At 41.6% G+C, this 18,720-nt stretch overlaps 1 protein-coding gene across 1 annotated transcript in view; it reads right to left on the reverse strand.

Annotated features, from left to right (window-relative positions):
- LOC311246886 (homeobox-containing protein 1-like) overlaps positions 1-18,720 on the reverse strand; it is a gene marked incomplete at its 3' end in the record, with an annotated part of 40,294 nt that overhangs the window by 15,767 nt on the left and 5,807 nt on the right. The window contains exon 3 of the mRNA XM_084337127.1: positions 15,007-15,092. Coding sequence (XP_084193253.1) covers positions 15,007-15,092 — 86 coding nt within the window. The remainder of the gene's footprint in view (positions 1-15,006; positions 15,093-18,720) is intronic.

The following is an 18,720-nucleotide window of genomic DNA, read 5'->3' on the forward strand; positions in this document are numbered from 1 at the left end:
TGATAGTTTGTTATCAGCGAGCCAGGTGCAGATTCTGCCGAGTTCTGAGCTGAGGGTTTGTTCAACCTGTAACTTGTTCTTGTCAGAGACCAGAAGGGCTGAGTCGTCCGCGAACAAGAACAAGTTGCAGTCACAAGCTGACGACATGTCATTTGCATAAATTAGGAACAGTAGCGGTCCTAGTATGCTTCCTTGTAGAACACCACAGCTCACTGTGAGGGGGGGAATAGACTGTACCATTTACCTCCACCATCGGTTCTCTCCCCTCAAGGTAGGATTGCATCCAGCTCACTGATTAACAAAACCAATTGCTTTTAGCTAGGGATGTCCCGATCCGATCACGTGAAGATCGGGATCGAAAAAATAATAATAATAATAATTCGCTTTTTTTTAATTTTTTTATTCACGTCTTAAACTCATACTGAGGCCTTAGTTTTGGTTTTAAATTGCATATCATCATTCATTTATTTATTGTCACACAGAGCAGAAGAATTTTGCCAAAACAAACCAATAGTATCCAGCTGCAGAACGGCAGACCAGCCACACTCTCAGACCCAAACGCATTTCCTTTGATTTAATTATACATCAAATGATTTATGTCAAGGATTGCAATGCCTCGCTTGAATGAAGTTAACTTTTCACCTGGATAACGTCAACATTCAGGATGAATGTAATGTGAGAAATTGGGATTAAAAAAATAAATAAAAAATTATCGGATCGGGAAAGATCGGTATCGGTAGATACTCAAAATCACATGATCAGGATCGGATCTGGAGCAAAAAAACGTGATCGGGACATCCCTACTTTTAGCTTGTCAATCAGAATGGAGTGATTGACAGTGTCGAAGGCCTTTTGTAGGTCCAGCATGACCATGCCGCAGTATTTGCCCGGTCACATGACAACTGTAGTAATATTATGTGTGTGATATGTTTCAATGATCCTGGGTCCCATGACAACAATAGTGATGTGTTTCAATGATCCTGGGTCCCATGACAACAATAGTGATGTGTTTCAATGATCCTGGGTCCCATGACAACAATAGTGATGTGTTTCAATGATCCTGGTCACATGACAACAATAGTGATGTGTTTCAATGATCCTGGTCACATGACAACAATAGTGATGTGTTTCAATGATCCTGGTCACATGACAACAGTAGTAATATGTTTGTGATATGTCTCAATGAGTCTGGGTCACATGACAACAGTGATGTGTTTCAATGATTCTGGGTCACATGACAACAGTAGAGTAGTAACATGTTTGTGATATGTTTCAATGATCCTGGGTCACATGACAACAGTAGTGATATATCAATGATCCTGGGTCCCATGACAACAGTAGTGATAATGTGTGTGATATGTCTCAATGAGTATGTCACATGACAACAGTAGTAATATGTTTGTGATATGTCTCAATGAGCCTGTCACATAACAACAGTAGCGTATTAATAACCCTATGTCTCTGCGTTATGTCATAACAGTATCATAACCGTCTCATAACAGTATCAAAGTGCCTGGTGGTATGTCAATGTTACCAGCCTGGCTGACGATGGCTCAGTACTAGAATAGAACTTCTGCTGACTGTTAGATAAAAGAGAGAAAGCCCGGGGGCCTGATTACTTTTACCAACGGCTTTCCAGTTCCGCGTTCGCATTCTGCGATCTGATTGGCCACTGACGTTTCTGGTCGCGCCAATCGTGTGACGCCTGTTTCTATCAGGCTTCAGCTGATTAGTGGTCTTCTGGACAAACATCCCACCCCAACAACATAATCCGAGGCAATGAAGTGTTCGCTGCAGATCCTCCTTCCCTGTCCAACAGGCTGGTCGCGCCGTCTGGGTGCAGGCAGCCCGAGCCAACATGTCAACAACACTGTTTTTTTCACTGGTAGTTTGTGGAAATTAACCAACTTTCCTCTCTCTCACATGGTAAAATTAGTTTGAACAGCCAGGAGCAATACAAACAGAACCACCGCGGTCCCGTTGTTTTGTAGGCAACATTTTATCTGCTGACTGACCCATTCAATATAGGCAGCTAACCAGAGTGTATACACCCAAGCCACGGTATGACGTCAGCCATGACGTCAGCAACAAAATGGCGGCGCCCATGTTGAAAACAGGGATATTATATTATATTTTTCAGACAAATAAGATAGATTTCACATTTGATTATAGAACCCTGTCTTACACAAGGTACACAACAAACAAACTAGGATCACATTGCTCACTGCTTCATCTCCACTTTAACCAAGAGTCGCCTAAGCTTAACCAGTGATAAACTAGGCGTTAGGTAGTTTGCAGGCTGTTCGAGGCGGAAATGGGCGCTTCACGCGATTGGGCGCACATGTCACATGACCAGAAACGTCAGTGGCCAATCAGATCGCACCAGAAACATCAGTGGCCAATCAGATCGCAGAACGCAAACGCAGAACTGGAAATCTGTTGGTAAAAAACTAGACGCGGCCCGGGGGCCTGTTAAATTGACATCTTATAGTAGGAGTACTGATCTGAGACCAGTCAAAGTGAGGGGGGACCTGAGGATCATGTGACCCGACTCGGAGCAGTCTGATCCTAGATCAGTACTCCTACTCTTAGAAGTTTGATATGTCTTTCCATTTGTCTGCTTCGGTTTCCTTATATTTAGTTAGAAAGCACTTCTAGTAGCGGTTAGGTGGCCGAGCGGAGATTGCGTTCGTCACCAGCCCCGGAGCTGAGCTGGATTTGCCTGTTCGAATCCAGCTCACAGCTCCGGGGTTGTCACCAGCTTGGCTGGCCGTCTGCACTGATACAATTGGCTGTATCAGAGGGTGGGAGAAGCTGGCGGGGTGGGTCCGGGTCGTTGTAAACAGCGACTCCTACAGTTCGGTCGGGGCGCCTGCTAAGCGCGGATTGGACGTGAGGGGGATAGTGTGGTCCTCCCACACGCTACGCCCTCTCAATGAGAATCCGCGCTGCCGGGTGAAAAGAAGCGGTGATTGGCTGGACGTGTGTCGGAGGAAGCACGTGGTAGCCTCCACTCTCCCAGATGATCTGACTGTGGGGGGTAAGTGCGCAGCGACCAGGAAGGGACTGGGAATTGGCATAACGACTAACATTGGGATGGGAGAAAATCGGAGGAAAATGGAGGGGGAAAAAGACCAATAATATAAAAAAAAAAAAAAAAAACACTTCTAGTGGTAAGTCTGGCTCAATGTTAACTATGACAGCATCCAGGTTACCAGCATCATGTACCCAGTCTACAGGTTACTGAACCACAGTAAATACACATACACTACATACAGTCTACAGGTTACTGAACCACAGTAAATACACATACACTACATACAGTCTACAGGTTACTGAACCACAGTAAATACACATACACTACATACAGTCTACAGGTTACTGAACCACAGTAAATACACATACACTACATACAGTCTACAGGTTACTGAACCACAGTAAATACACATACACTACATACAGTCTACAGGTTACTGAACCACAGTAAATACACATACACTACATACAGTCTACAGGTTACTGAACCACAGTAAATACACATACACTACATACAGTCTACAGGTTACTGAACCACAGTAAATACACATACACTACATACAGTCTACAGGTTACTGAACCACAGTAAATACACATACACTACATACAGTCTACAGGTTACTGAACCACAGTAAATACACATACACTACATACAGTCTACAGGTTACTGAACCACAGTAAATACACATACACTACATACAGTCTACAGGTTACTGAACCACAGTAAATACACATACACTACATACAGTCTACAGGTTACTGAACCACAGTAAATACACATACACTACATACAGTCGACAGGTTACTGAACATTATACTCACACAGCCTCACACCACACACACATCATACACACATATACTCACACCACATACATTACACACATCATAAACACACACACACACACACACACACACATACATACATCATACATACATCATACAGATACACATACAACCACATCACACACACACACCACATACCCACGTACACAGTAGGGCTGACCCCAACTAGTCGAATAATCAATCGGAAGGAGCCGTAGTCGACTGCCAAACTCTTAGTCGATGGCAAAAAAAGTTAAACAAATTAAATAATAATAATATATATATATATTATTTTTTTTATCATTTCATTTTTTTTTCATTTCAACCTTTATTTAAAATCGTAAGCATCTGGGGTTTCCCTCATTTACAGAAACGACGATTGTACAGTACATAATAAAAACAATATTCACAGAAATTTAAACACCAGAGTAAAACAAATTAAAAACGTTTAAAAATAATTTTTAAATATCAACTAAAACAGTTACAGGTAGTCACACAATGGTCTGAAATCATACATTTAAACATTCCAAGGGAAGGGAGAACCTCCAATTTTAGCGTGAGTTGAAGGACAGTCCATGAGTTAGAGGCATCAAAGGAAAAGGCTGACTTCCCTAGCTCAGAACAAATCTGAGGAACCCTAAGAACCATCCAGTCATTCGATCGAGTTGAATAGGTTCCAATATTCCAATTTAACAGTGAGGAGATATAAACAGGTTGTTTACCAATAAGGGCTTTAAAAATAAATAAATACCAGTGTTTGTTGCGCCTTTCTGCAAGAGAAGGCCAACCCACCCTATCATACAGGACACAATGGTGAGTATCATATCTGTCACCAGTTATAAATCTGAGAGCTGAGTGATATGCAGAATCCAGAGGTTTAAGAGTTGATGCCGCAGCATGCCTATAAATTACATCACCATAGTCCAAAACTGATAAGAAGACTGATTCCACAATTCTTTTTCTACTAAATAGAGGAAAATTGGATCTGTTTCTGTACAGGAAACCAATTTTCTGTCGCAGTTTAGTGGCAAGATTTTCCACATGGAACTTAAATGTTAATTTCTCGTCAAGCCACAGGCCAAGATATTTATACTCAGTGACTCTCTCTATACAAGAGCCACTGACAGTAGATATCCTCACATCATCAAGGTTAATATTCCTTGCTCTTGAAAATAACATAAACTTTGTCTTACTAGCATTAAGAACCAATTTAAGACTAGTAAGGGCATCCTGTAGAGCATAAAAGGAAAGTTGCAATTTCTCAAAGGCCAGCTGTACAGAGTCTGCAATACAGTACACAATTGTGTCATCAGCATACAGATGGGCATGACATCCATACAAAGAAGAAACAATATCATTAATATAAAATCATTCTTTCCAAAAGCAAAGAGGCCTAGAAGCGTGGCTGACGCTAATGGCATGCATACCAGCGAGGCTAACTGCCTAAGAAAATGGGCACAGAGGCACTGAAAGAGGATTTTCACTCGTCTAATGAACACACTAGACTAGACAAATATCAAGATGTATCGATCAGTGGACCAATTGCATGCTTTCGCAGAGGACAAGAAGCCTCTAGTCGACTCCTTCAGACATTAAGCACCCCCACAGCCCAAATGGAATGATCAAATGATGTAATGATTTTTTTTCGACTATCAGCTAATTTTGGCCAATCAAAGTTGACTATACAAATCCTTAGTCTGGGACAGGCCTAGTACACACACGTACACAGTCACACACACACAGAGATCACGCACACATCATACATCATACACACACACCATATACACACACACATCATACACACACCGCCTGCAGACTAAAACTACAGTCTCTGCCATTTGTTCATTTCATTTTATCAAACAAGTCATAAATCAGTCACCATGGTGACCAAGCGAGTCTGCTTGGCAACCAAGAAGAACAATGAAGCAAATACATGTACAAGACACTTCAACATGTACAGTACGTGGACGTCATTCAAGGTTGTTTGCTGTCACATTAGGTATACTGTCATGTTAGGTATACTGTCACATTAGGTATACTGTCACATTAGGTATACTGTCATGTTAGGTATACTGTCATGTTAGGTATACTGTCATGTTAGGTATACTGTCACATTAGGTATACTGTCATGTTAGGTATACTGTCACATTAGGTATACTGTCACGTTAGGTATACTGTCACACAGGGTGCGAAATTAACGGGGGCTCGGGGGAAAATGCCCGTGAAAATGGACAAAATGCCCTCGAAAATCATTTAAGGGGGGCACAAAATGCCCCCGACAGTTTACTGGTGCGGGAGCTTGGTGCTGGATTAGCGAGAGGCGTGCAGCTGCGGAGCCGCAGAGCTCACAGTTGTGCCCGCACAGTGCAGTACTCCAATTCAGCCATTGGCAATTCAGCCATTGGGTGGGTGGCGCTGCGGAGCGGTCCCCAGACCGGACCTGATAGCGCCGCTGGCTCTGCGGCTCTGCAGTTGCATACTATTGGGATGAGTTTATCGCTTCGTTGGGAGGCGGAGGTTGTCGTTGGTTTCAGCGATCACGCAGCGTTGGGGGGCCGGGGGGGACAAAAAGCCCCAGACAGTTTACTAATGATATATATATATATGGAGACATTATTAATGTCATTAACACTACGTTATCAAACATAGTATAAAGATTTATATTACTATTTATTTAACCGACGAGTGAAAGACATGATTTATTAAATCTGTTTTGATCAGACGCCGATGTCAACGTCACTCTCCCCACCCTCTCACATTAGCAGGTGAGCAGCTCACCAGCATTTGATGGCATTTTGAAGACAAGATAAGATACAAGATACAAGATACAGCGTTTTTTATCAAACTATAAAAACATGAAAGAAAAAGAGTCTGAGAAGCAGATTCCCCAGGTCCTCAAATAAAAAAATGTAAAGCGGAGTACGATGGAGTCGTGGGGATTAGACTGGGTAGGGGTTGAGGAGGATGCTACCGGTCAACATATCATTTATTGCAAAGCTTGTCGTGAGACTCCGGCTGCAAACACGGCTAGTGTTCGAGGAGCTTGTGTGGATCTTGTTGTCCGTGGGACGAAGACTGTAAAAAGACTGTAAGGATGTTTAATAACCATTTATCATAAAAATTCAGTGCCCCCGAAATACAAAAAAAGCCCCCGAAAATCAATTAAGGGGGGCAAAAAAAGTCATTTTTTTTTTTTTTTTTTTTTTTAACCCTGCTGTCACATTAGGCATACTGTCATGTTAGGTATACTGTCACATTAGGTATACTGTCACATTAGGTATACTGTCACATTAGGTATACTGTCACATTAGGTATACTGTCACATTAGGTATACTGTCACATTAGGTATACTGTCACATTAGGTATACTGTCATGTTAGGTATACTGTCATGTTGGTATACTGTCATGTTAGGTATACTGTCACATTAGGTATACGGTCACATTAGGTAATAGGTATACTGTCATGTTAGGTATACTGTCATGTTAGGTATACTGTCACATTAGGTATACTGTCACATTAGGTATACTGTCACATTAGGTATACTGTCATGTTAGGTATACTGTCATGTTAGGTATACTGTCACATTAGGTAATAGGTATACTGTCATGTTAGGTATACTGTCATGTTAGGTATACTGTCATGTTAGGTATACTGTCACGTTAGGTATACTGTCATGTTAGGTATACTGTCATGTTAGGTATACTGTCACATTAGGTATACTGTCACATTAGGTATTGTAACGGCCAAAATGGATTTAATGTGCAGTGGATTTATGTGACCAGGGGGTGGCGCTTCTTTTATTTAAGCGTCAGGTACACCTGTATGAGGAGGAGTTTTGACCCGAAAAGGGCAATGGTTTTTGACCGCACGCACGAACACGCCACAGGGCGAAATGTTTGTAGGCAATTAGGTATTGTATTCATTATTATTTAATCAGTTTAAGGAACAAAAGTGAGGATATTCTGTTTGCACGGTGAAGCAAATAAATATCATTTTCCAAGTAAAGCTGCCTGCATTGTATCATTGGGACAAGGACTGTTTGGTATCAGATCAGACATTTAGAAACGGCGTGTCAGCCAAGTCCATCTACGGGATCAAAATGCTCAGTAGCTCACGTTAGGTATACTGTCATGTTAGGTATACTGTCACGTTAGGTATACTGTCATGTTAGGTATACTGTCACGTTAGGTATACTGTCACGTTAGGTATACTGTCATGTTAGGTATACTGTCACGTTAGGTATACTGTCATGTTAGGTATACTGTCACGTTAGGTATACTGTAATGTTAGGTATACTGTCACGTTAGGTATACTGTCACGTTAGGTATACTGTCACGTTAGGTATACTGTCACGTTAGGTATACTGTCATGTTAGGTATACTGTCACGTTAGGTATACTGTCATGTTAGGTATACTGTCACGTTAGGTATACTGTCATGTTAGGTATACTGTCACGTTAGGTATACTGTCACGTTAGGTATACTGTCACGTTAGGTATACTGTCACATTAGGTATACTGCACGTTAGGTATACTGTCACATTAGGTATACTGTCACATTAGGTATACTGCACGTTAGGTATACTGTCACGTTAGGTATACTGTCACGTTAGGTATACTGCACGTTAGGTATACTGTCACATTAGGTATACTGTCACGTTAGGTATACTGTCACGTTAGGTATACTGTCACGTTAGGTATACTGTCACGTTAGGTATACTGTCATGTTAGGTATACTGTCACGTTAGGTATACTGTCACGTTAGGTATACAAGACTACCATGCACCAGAGATGTTCACAAGTCAAGTCCAAGTCATGTCTCAAGTATTTTGGTCACAAGTTCAAGTCAAGTCTCTTATAGTTGTAATGAGCGTTCTAGCAGGCCGCCATCAGTAACCTATTTTTCAATAACAGAGTACACTCGTATTGTATAATTACACTGGGTCTCTTATAATCTACTATAAATTAACACTTCCCTCTAGCCTCTCAAACCCAGTGTAATGGTAACCTAATAGAAGACATTACGTGGTCAACAATAAACCTGTAACCTGCCGGTAGCCGACATTAATAATTGACATTAGCAAACAGATTGTGACAGCAGAATGTGGATGATTACCCGACCATTTTCATAGTCATGCCATGGCAAAGCCAGCACTCTATTTGAACAAGTGTGGCAAGAGAACAAACACTCTTTTCAAAATATTCAGTTAACCTCCCTTAGCTACAAAGCTAGTAGCAAGCTAACGTTAGATAACTGATGCGGAGCTAAACATGTTTGCTAACCATCCATAGGAGCTAACCTTTCACATGACTTACACATGACTGACCTATCTGGGTGCATTTTCAGGTGCCTGATAAAGTTTGATGTGGTCGATCCAACATCCTGCATTTAGCAATTCTTTAGTTTGGGCCTTGTGTGAAGTTATTATAGACAAAGGTTATGACAAATGGCAAAGCGGCTGCAGGTGTGCTCACCACACAGGATTTCAGCACCACTTTCCACTGGACAGCTCCATCCAATCATGGTGTTGTTGTCGCAGCACAGTAATCTGTTGCCATGCGCACCAGATGATAATAAGGGATGCAATGACATTCTGCTCATCGGATATTTCCTTCAAATACAAAATTACTCCATTCAATTAAAATTGTTCAGGAGTCCCAAATCTTAAGTCGAGTCTCAACTGTCAAGACTCAAGTCACATGTGTGTACATCTCTGCCATGCACCACAGACACCCACCATGTTTCTCCAAGACTGAAGTAGTTATATAGATTTACTCTCTTGTAACCAGGAAATTCAAGTATTTAATTTAAATCAAGGTCAAAACACAAAGTCAAAGTGTATTTGTCACATACACATCGTACATGTAATGCTTCTTCTGCTTTCAACATGGGACTGTGTGTGCATGAAAAAAAGAAAATAACTATTAACACTTTAACTGCCGGAAGACGCTTTTAGGCGTCCTTCCCCGCCATGCTCAAGTTGCCGAAGACGCCGTAACTCGTCTTTGATATCAATATTTCAAAAATCTGTGATCGGAATCATATTTCCTTTCCGGGGCCCTGAGACACAAGTGTGATCTCCTCTCAATCCTCTAGCGGTTCAAGACCGCCATCTGGTGGCCGATCGGCAGATCGAAAAAACGGATGTTACCTTTAACCCGGTAGGACTCACTCCATATGGGGTCCGGGCACTCGCTAGTGTTAGAGAGACTCAGTCTTCACACAGTGAACATCGATCGCTGCAAATAACTTGAAAAAACAACATGATTTGGACGTATATATTATTATTAGAGCTGGGCCGTTAACGGCGTTAACGTGCTGCGTTAACGCTATACTAGTATCGCGCAATAATAGAATTAACGCATTAATCTAAAAAAAAAAAAACATTTTTTTTTTTACCTTTATTTACCCAGGGTAGGTTCGCTGAGCACAGATGCTCTTTTTCAGGAACGCCCTGCTTCACATTCACACAGTTCCATTCACACCTGGGAGCTGCCCAGTACAATACAACCACAGTTGACACCTTTGGCCACTGAGCAACTCCACTGGAGCAGTTGATTCAAGCCATGTCACATAGTTCAAGTTTGAAATGATTCTTTCTGTTTTGCTCCTGAGAGTGTGCTAGATACTGTACTGTACTGGTAATATTATTTATTTGTGTTAACTTCTGAATAAAACAACTTATTAAACACAAGTACATCTTATTGAACATTATTTTGATATTTCATTACCAATTATCATAGCAAAACTGCTTTTTCAAACAGTCTGTAATGCATTTTGGAAACGGGAGATGGGCTCATGGTGTAATGGGCCACCTGGCCTGAGAAACATAAGGAGGAAAGAAAAAGTAAGGACTTACTTCTGGTCATTATTTGGGTAGAACACACATATTTTGAATGCCTTCTGCAGTTTTTTTTTTTTTAGGCATTTTAATAGATTAAATCCAGGATTGCAGATAGATTAATCTAGATTAAAAAAATTAATCTATGTCCACCTCTAATTATTATACAACCTGGAAATGGACCGGATATTTCTATATCCCATAATAGGAAAATGTCTGTTCCACGCTCATCGCCCAACGGCGCGAGGAAGATACGGTAAGATTCAGCGTTATTTTTCAATGTGTACGATACTAACTGCTATGATGAACATTTGACCCACATTAGATGAATGGTATAACGCTGCCCACGGAATTATAAACGCCCCCTCGGCCATCCGGTCAACATCAGATTACGTGTAGTAACTTCCAGAAGTCCGTCCAGTTGGATTTTTTTTATATCGCGCCGATTGCTATCAAACTGTATTTGATCATCAATATAATGCATTTGGGGCTATAAATCACGTTCTGGAGAAAGCTGCAGAAAGAGATGAAAACATACTTATACTTTTTAGATCATATTTTAGTATGAATATGTGAATGAAAAAGTTTAACGTTCATACACCCTGAACAATACATATAGGACATTGAATGGGCCCTAATAATGGCAATTTAGCAATAGAATTTAAAAAGTTATAGCCCTGCAAAGAAGGGGAACTTCTACATAGACAAATAGAGCTGGCAACCTATGGTATATCATGAATTTAGCCTTAGGCAATCAACGTGTTAACCATTCAAATGTAAGGTCCCTAATATAAGTAATTACGGTAAAAAATACTAGGGGTGCAATGACACCATCGGTCTGATACCAGGCTGAAGTAGAGTATCAGTATAGTATGGGTCTGATACCAGGCTGTAGTAGAGTATCAGTATAGTATGGGTCTGATACCAGGCTGAAGTAGAGTATCAGTATAGTATGGGTCTGATACCAGGCTGAAGTAGAGTATCAGTATAGTATGGGTCTGATACCAGGCTGAAGTAGAGTATCAGTATAGTATGGGTCTGATACCAGGCTGAAGTAGAGTATCAGTATAGTATGGGTCTGATACCAGGCTGTAGTAGAGTATCAGTATAGTATGGGTCTGATACCAGGCTGTAGTAGAGTATCAGTATAGTATGGGTCTGATACCAGGCTCAGTAGAGTATCAGTATAGTATGGGTCTGATACCAGGCTCAGTAGAGTATCAGTATAGTATGGGTCTGATACCAGGCTGAAGTAGAGTATCAGTATAGTATGGGTCTGATACCAGGCTGTAGTAGAGTATCAGTATAGTATGGGTCTGATACCAGGCTGAAGTAGAGTATCAGTATAGTATGGGTCTGATACCAGGCTGAAGTAGAGTATCAGTATAGTATGGGTCTGATACCAGGCTGAAGTAGAGTATCAGTATAGTATGGGTCTGATACCAGGCTGTAGTAGAGTATCAGTATAGTATGGGTCTGATACTAGGCTGAAGTAGAGTATCAGTATAGTATGGGTCTGATACCAGGCTGAAGTAGAGTATCAGTATAGTATGGGTCTGATACTAGGCTGTAGTAGAGTATCAGTATAGTATGGGTCTGATACCAGGCTGAAGTAGAGTATCAGTATAGTATGGGTCTGATACCAGGCTGAAGTAGAGTATCAGTATAGTATGGGTCTGATACCAGGCTGTAGTAGAGTATCAGTATAGTATGGGTCTGATACCAGGCTGTAGTAGAGTATCAGTATAGTATGGGTCTGATACCAGGCTGAAGTAGAGTATCAGTATAGTATGGGTCTGATACCAGGCTGAAGTAGAGTATCAGTATAGTATGGGTCTGATACCAGGCTCAGTAGAGTATCAGTATAGTATGGGTCTGATACCAGGCTGTAGTAGAGTATCAGTATAGTATGGGTCTGATACCAGGCTGAAGTAGAGTATCAGTATAGTATGGGTCTGATACCAGGCTCAGTAGAGTATCAGTATAGTATGGGTCTGATACCAGGCTGTAGTAGAGTATCAGTATAGTATGGGTCTGATACCAGGCTGAAGTAGAGTATCAGTATAGTATGGGTCTGATACCAGGCTCAGTAGAGTATCAGTATAGTATGGGTCTGATACCAGGCTGAAGTAGAGTATCAGTATAGTATGGGTCTGATACTAGGCTGTAGTAGAGTATCAGTATAGTATGGGTCTGATACCAGGCTGAAGTAGAGTATCAGTATAGTATGGGTCTGATACCAGGCTGTAGTAGAGTATCAGTATAGTATGGGTCTGATACTAGGCTGTAGTAGAGTATCAGTATAGTATGGGTCTGATACCAGGCTGAAGTAGAGTATCAGTATAGTATGGGTCTGATACCAGGCTGAAGTAGAGTATCAGTATAGTATGGGTCTGATACCAGGCTGAAGTAGAGTATCAGTATAGTATGGGTCTGATACCAGGCTGAAGTAGAGTATCAGTATAGTATGGGTCTGATACCAGGCTGTAGTAGAGTATCAGTATAGTATGGGTCTGATACCAGGCTGTAGTAGAGTATCAGTATAGTATGGGTCTGATACCAGGCTCAGTAGAGTATCAGTATAGTATGGGTCTGATACCAGGCTCAGTAGAGTATCAGTATAGTATGGGTCTGATACCAGGCTGAAGTAGAGTATCAGTATAGTATGGGTCTGATACCAGGCTGTAGTAGAGTATCAGTATAGTATGGGTCTGATACCAGGCTGAAGTAGAGTATCAGTATAGTATGGGTCTGATACCAGGCTGAAGTAGAGTATCAGTATAGTATGGGTCTGATACCAGGCTGAAGTAGAGTATCAGTATAGTATGGGTCTGATACCAGGCTGTAGTAGAGTATCAGTATAGTATGGGTCTGATACTAGGCTGAAGTAGAGTATCAGTATAGTATGGGTCTGATACCAGGCTGAAGTAGAGTATCAGTATAGTATGGGTCTGATACTAGGCTGTAGTAGAGTATCAGTATAGTATGGGTCTGATACCAGGCTGAAGTAGAGTATCAGTATAGTATGGGTCTGATACCAGGCTGAAGTAGAGTATCAGTATAGTATGGGTCTGATACCAGGCTGTAGTAGAGTATCAGTATAGTATGGGTCTGATACCAGGCTGTAGTAGAGTATCAGTATAGTATGGGTCTGATACCAGGCTGAAGTAGAGTATCAGTATAGTATGGGTCTGATACCAGGCTGAAGTAGAGTATCAGTATAGTATGGGTCTGATACCAGGCTCAGTAGAGTATCAGTATAGTATGGGTCTGATACCAGGCTGTAGTAGAGTATCAGTATAGTATGGGTCTGATACCAGGCTGAAGTAGAGTATCAGTATAGTATGGGTCTGATACCAGGCTCAGTAGAGTATCAGTATAGTATGGGTCTGATACCAGGCTGTAGTAGAGTATCAGTATAGTATGGGTCTGATACCAGGCTGAAGTAGAGTATCAGTATAGTATGGGTCTGATACCAGGCTCAGTAGAGTATCAGTATAGTATGGGTCTGATACCAGGCTGAAGTAGAGTATCAGTATAGTATGGGTCTGATACTAGGCTGTAGTAGAGTATCAGTATAGTATGGGTCTGATACCAGGCTGAAGTAGAGTATCAGTATAGTATGGGTCTGATACCAGGCTGTAGTAGAGTATCAGTATAGTATGGGTCTGATACTAGGCTGTAGTAGAGTATCAGTATAGTATGGGTCTGATACCAGGCTGAAGTAGAGTATCAGTATAGTATGGGTCTGATACCAGGCTGAAGTAGAGTATCAGTATAGTATGGGTCTGATACCAGGCTGAAGTAGAGTATCAGTATAGTATGGGTCTGATACCAGGCTGAAGTAGAGTATCAGTATAGTATGGGTCTGATACCAGGCTCAGTAGAGTATCAGTATAGTATGGGTCTGATACTGTTCAGTGAAAGCTATGGATCAGATCTCGGTGTCGGCTGATACTGAAAGCTTAAAGGGGCACTTCGCCAAAAATTTATTTTGCACATAATCTCACACAAATCCAAAAACTCAAAACAGTTTTGAACACATTCATTTAGTTTGACAATTATTGAGAGTAAATTACTCTGAATCGCCATCAGTAAAAGTTGTAATGTACAGAATATGAATACAGGAATGAAATGGGAAACCAGTGGTCGATATGTTGTTCCTTCTGCCAGAGGCTACAGCCATAGAGAACAGACTTCTGGAAACAAGGAGAGTGGGCGTGGGCACGGAGGAGAGTGGGCGTGGGCAGTGGGCACGGAGGAGCTCTACAGCAAACAAACAAACATACACACAGAGTGACACCCACCTGTAACCTGAGCAACAACAGCCTGAGAGATCCTCCTGTGCCCCAGGAAGGCCTTGATCTCCTCCTTAATCACAGCACTGTCCCTTCTAGAGAGAGAGAGAGAGAGAGAGAGAGAGAGAGAGAGAGAGAGAGAGAGAGAGAGAGAGAGAGAGAGAGAGAGAGAGAGAGAGAGAAAGAGAGGGGGGGGGGGGGAGAGAGAGAGAGAGAGAGAGAGAGAGAGAGAGAGAGTGAGAGAGAGAGTGAGAGTGAGAGTGAGAGTGAGAGTGAGAGTGAGAGTGAGAGTGAGAGTGAGAGTGAGAGAGAGAGAGAGAGAGAGAGAGAGAGAGAGAGAGAGAGATAGAGAGATAGAGAGATAGAGAGAGAGAGAGAGAGAAAAAGAAGGGAGAGTGGGAGATAGAGTGGGAGATAGAGGGGGAAAGGAAGGGAAAGAGAGTGACAGATGAACAGGAGTCATGAAGAAAAGCGTGAGCAGAAGTTACACACACACACACACACACAGGGTGTTTCTGTCAATACAAAGCTCTCTCATTTACATTTATATAGATTTGACTTGATGCTGCAGAGTGTATGTAGGCGTCACGCCCCGCCACTAAGCTGAGCTGCCAAAAAGCCTGTTGAACTGTAATGGCTCCTGCTCGCCTTCCATCCCTCCGTTTGATTTCATTTTCAGACAGGCCATCAAATCAATATTGCCTTCATCGCTGCTGTATGGCCTCAGACTGCAAATGAGAGGAACCGCTCGGTGGGGATGTGTGTGAGCGTGAGAGAGAGAGAGAGAGAAAGACAGAGAGGTGGAGAGAGAGAGATAGAAAGAGTGAGACAGAGTCACAGAGAGAGAGAGAGTGAGAGAGAGAGAAAGAATACTGTACATCTTCAACAATAGAGGCTTTGCACAGAATGTTTGTTTAGTTCTTCCAGTATGGCTGCCTGTAACCATTGGTAACCACTTTCAAAATAAAATACCAGATTTATGTGCAGTGGTAGAGTAGGTCAAACACTGGAAAAGCACAATATTACTGTTCTACTCTGACATGTTTAAGATCCAGTATTAGTAATAAGATGTTTTTGTTGATATATTTCTCATATATCGGTTTGGTCTTTGTTAGTCCATTAAATCAGTCGGTTTGGTCTTTGTTAGTCCATTAATCGGTCGGTTTGGTCTTTGTTAGTCCATTAATCGGTCGGTTTGGTCTTTGTTAGTCCATTAATCAGTTGGTTTGGTCTTTGTTAGTCCATTAATCGGTCAGTTTGGTCTTTGTTAGTCCATTAATCGGTCAGTTTGGTCTTTGTTAGTCCATTAATCAGTTGGTTTGGTCTTTGTTAGTCCATTAATCAGTTGGTCTGGTCTTTGTTAGTCCATTAATCAGTTGGTTTGGTCTTTGTTAGTCCATTAATCAGTTGGTTTGGTCTTTGTTGGTCCATTAATCAGTTGGTCTGGTCTTTGTTAGTCCATTAATCAGTTGGTTTGGTCTTTGTTAGTCCATTAATCAGTTGGTTTGGTCTTTGTTAGTCCATTAATCAGTTGGTTTGGTCTTTGTTAGTCCATTAATCGGTCATTTTGGTCTTTGTTAGTCCATTAATCAGTTGGTTTGGTCTTTGTTAGTCCATTAATCGGTCAGTTTGGTCTTTGTTAGTCCATTAATCAGTTGGTCTGGTCTTTGTTAGTCCATTAATCGGTCAGTTTGGTCTTTGTTAGTCCATTAATTATCGGTCAGTTTGGTCTTTGTTAGTCCATTAATCAGTTGTTCTGGTCTTTGTTAGTCGGTCCATTAATCAGTTGGTTTGGTCTTTGTTAGTCCATTAATTATCGGTCAGTTTGGTCTTTGTTAGTCCATTAATCAGTTGGTCTGGTCTTTGTTAGTCCATTAATCAGTTGGTCTGGTCTTTGTTAGTCCATTAATTATCGGTCAGTCTGGTCTTTGTTAGTCCATTAATCAGTTGGTCTGGTCTTTGTTAGTCCATTAATCAGTTGGTCTGGTCTTTGTTAGTCCATTAATCGGTCAGTTTGGTCTTTGTTAGTCCATTAATTATCTGTCAGTTTGGTCTTTGTTAGTCCATTAATCAGTTGGTCTGGTCTTTGTTAGTCCATTAATCAGTTGGTCTGGTCTTTGTTAGTCCATTAATCAGTTGGTCTGGTCTTTGTTAGTCCATTAATCAGTTGGTCTGGTCTTTCTTAGTCTATTTTTCCATCTTTTTACTTGTGCTGAATGAATTATTTCCTGAAAAATAAGGACATTTCTGGAAAGCAATAATAGATTTTAAAGAGGTCCTTACATGTGACTGCATCTTGCAAACAAAATCTTACAGATTTGTTGGTGAAATCAACTCATCGATTAGTAGTCGATAAAAGTCCTACAACTATGAATGTCGAGGACAGCCCTACCAGCAACATTGTTGGTTGTAAACCTGACATTCAGATAGTTTATGATGTGACGTATGTAAAGCACTTGCTTGATAAGTACGTCACGGTCACAGTACTCCAGGCGGCTTCAAGAGCATTCACAACAAGTAGGCAACTTTTAATAGTTCAAAGCCCCCCCCCCCCCCTTAACATGGCACACTAATGTCTATGAGAGCATAATGCACAATACTATTCTGTATACTATAGTATAGGCATTATCACGGCTAATATTGGTATATCCCAACCATCATATTCAGGTTGGTCATAGTTGGGATATGAGCTTATCTCAGCTGTTGTAAACAGGACGGGCGTCTACACAAGCCCCCTCAGACGGAATGCCAGGGTATTGGGGTAAGCTCATTATATGAGAAAGGTGAATATGATAGCTGGAAATGATGACCTCATCCTGTTTACTGTTGAAGTTGTTTTCCATTACTCATGTATACGAGATATTTAACCTGTTGGATATTAGCTAGAATCAGGAATACTGTGTGCATGTAAGAAACACATAACAGGCCAAACTGCGAGGTGGGGGCACTCATTCTGTATCTAATCTAAAAGGCTGCAGCGTGGGAAACCTCTCTCTGGGCAATACAATAAAAAAGGATTCACATATAGATATAATTATTAGTAGTAGTAGTATTATATTTATTATTAATGATGATATTAACTCATTCTGCGCCAGTCACGAGAAAAGTCGGGTTAACTCGGCAACCGTTCAGCGCCAATCACGAGAAAAGTCGGGGTTTAATCGTTATTTCTTTTATTAGCTATATTCATTCATTTTTCATCCATCCAGCCTGATGTTATCATTGGGAATGTGTCGGAGCTCGCAAAAGGGCAAATACCGCCGCCTACGCCTTCCAGACGGTATTGCACTCCATTAGAAATGGTGTAGTTACTTTTCTGGGCCGATCTGAGCCGTGCAGGCGGGGTTTAAATACTCCGGCAGGACTAGCGTTTACAAACTATACATCTGCGATGCTGCCCCCCCCCCCCCCCCCCCCCCCTCATATGCAATGCCGGACAATGTGGGATGGACCTCCACGAGCAGTATTTGGAATGGCGATCAGATAATTGGATTCTTTTTTTTGCATTACATCAGAGACCAGGTAAGGACTCTATATATCCAATCTTGCGTTGATCTGATATTTCTTTCTACCGCGATCAAAGCTGTCTGTGTGTGCTGTGTGTGGCTGTTTACCGTTGGCTGTGGTGGGGGGGGGGGGGCGAGCGCCCCGCTACGAGGGCCATTTCATGTATGCACAAGGAAGGATAATAATCTAGCGTTGATTTCAGGAAGATTCGATAAT

Source organism: Notolepis coatsorum (assembly GCF_963971535.1).
Source record: "Notolepis coatsorum genome assembly, chromosome: 20".
Classification (NCBI taxonomy): domain Eukaryota; kingdom Metazoa; phylum Chordata; class Actinopteri; order Aulopiformes; family Paralepididae; genus Notolepis; species Notolepis coatsorum.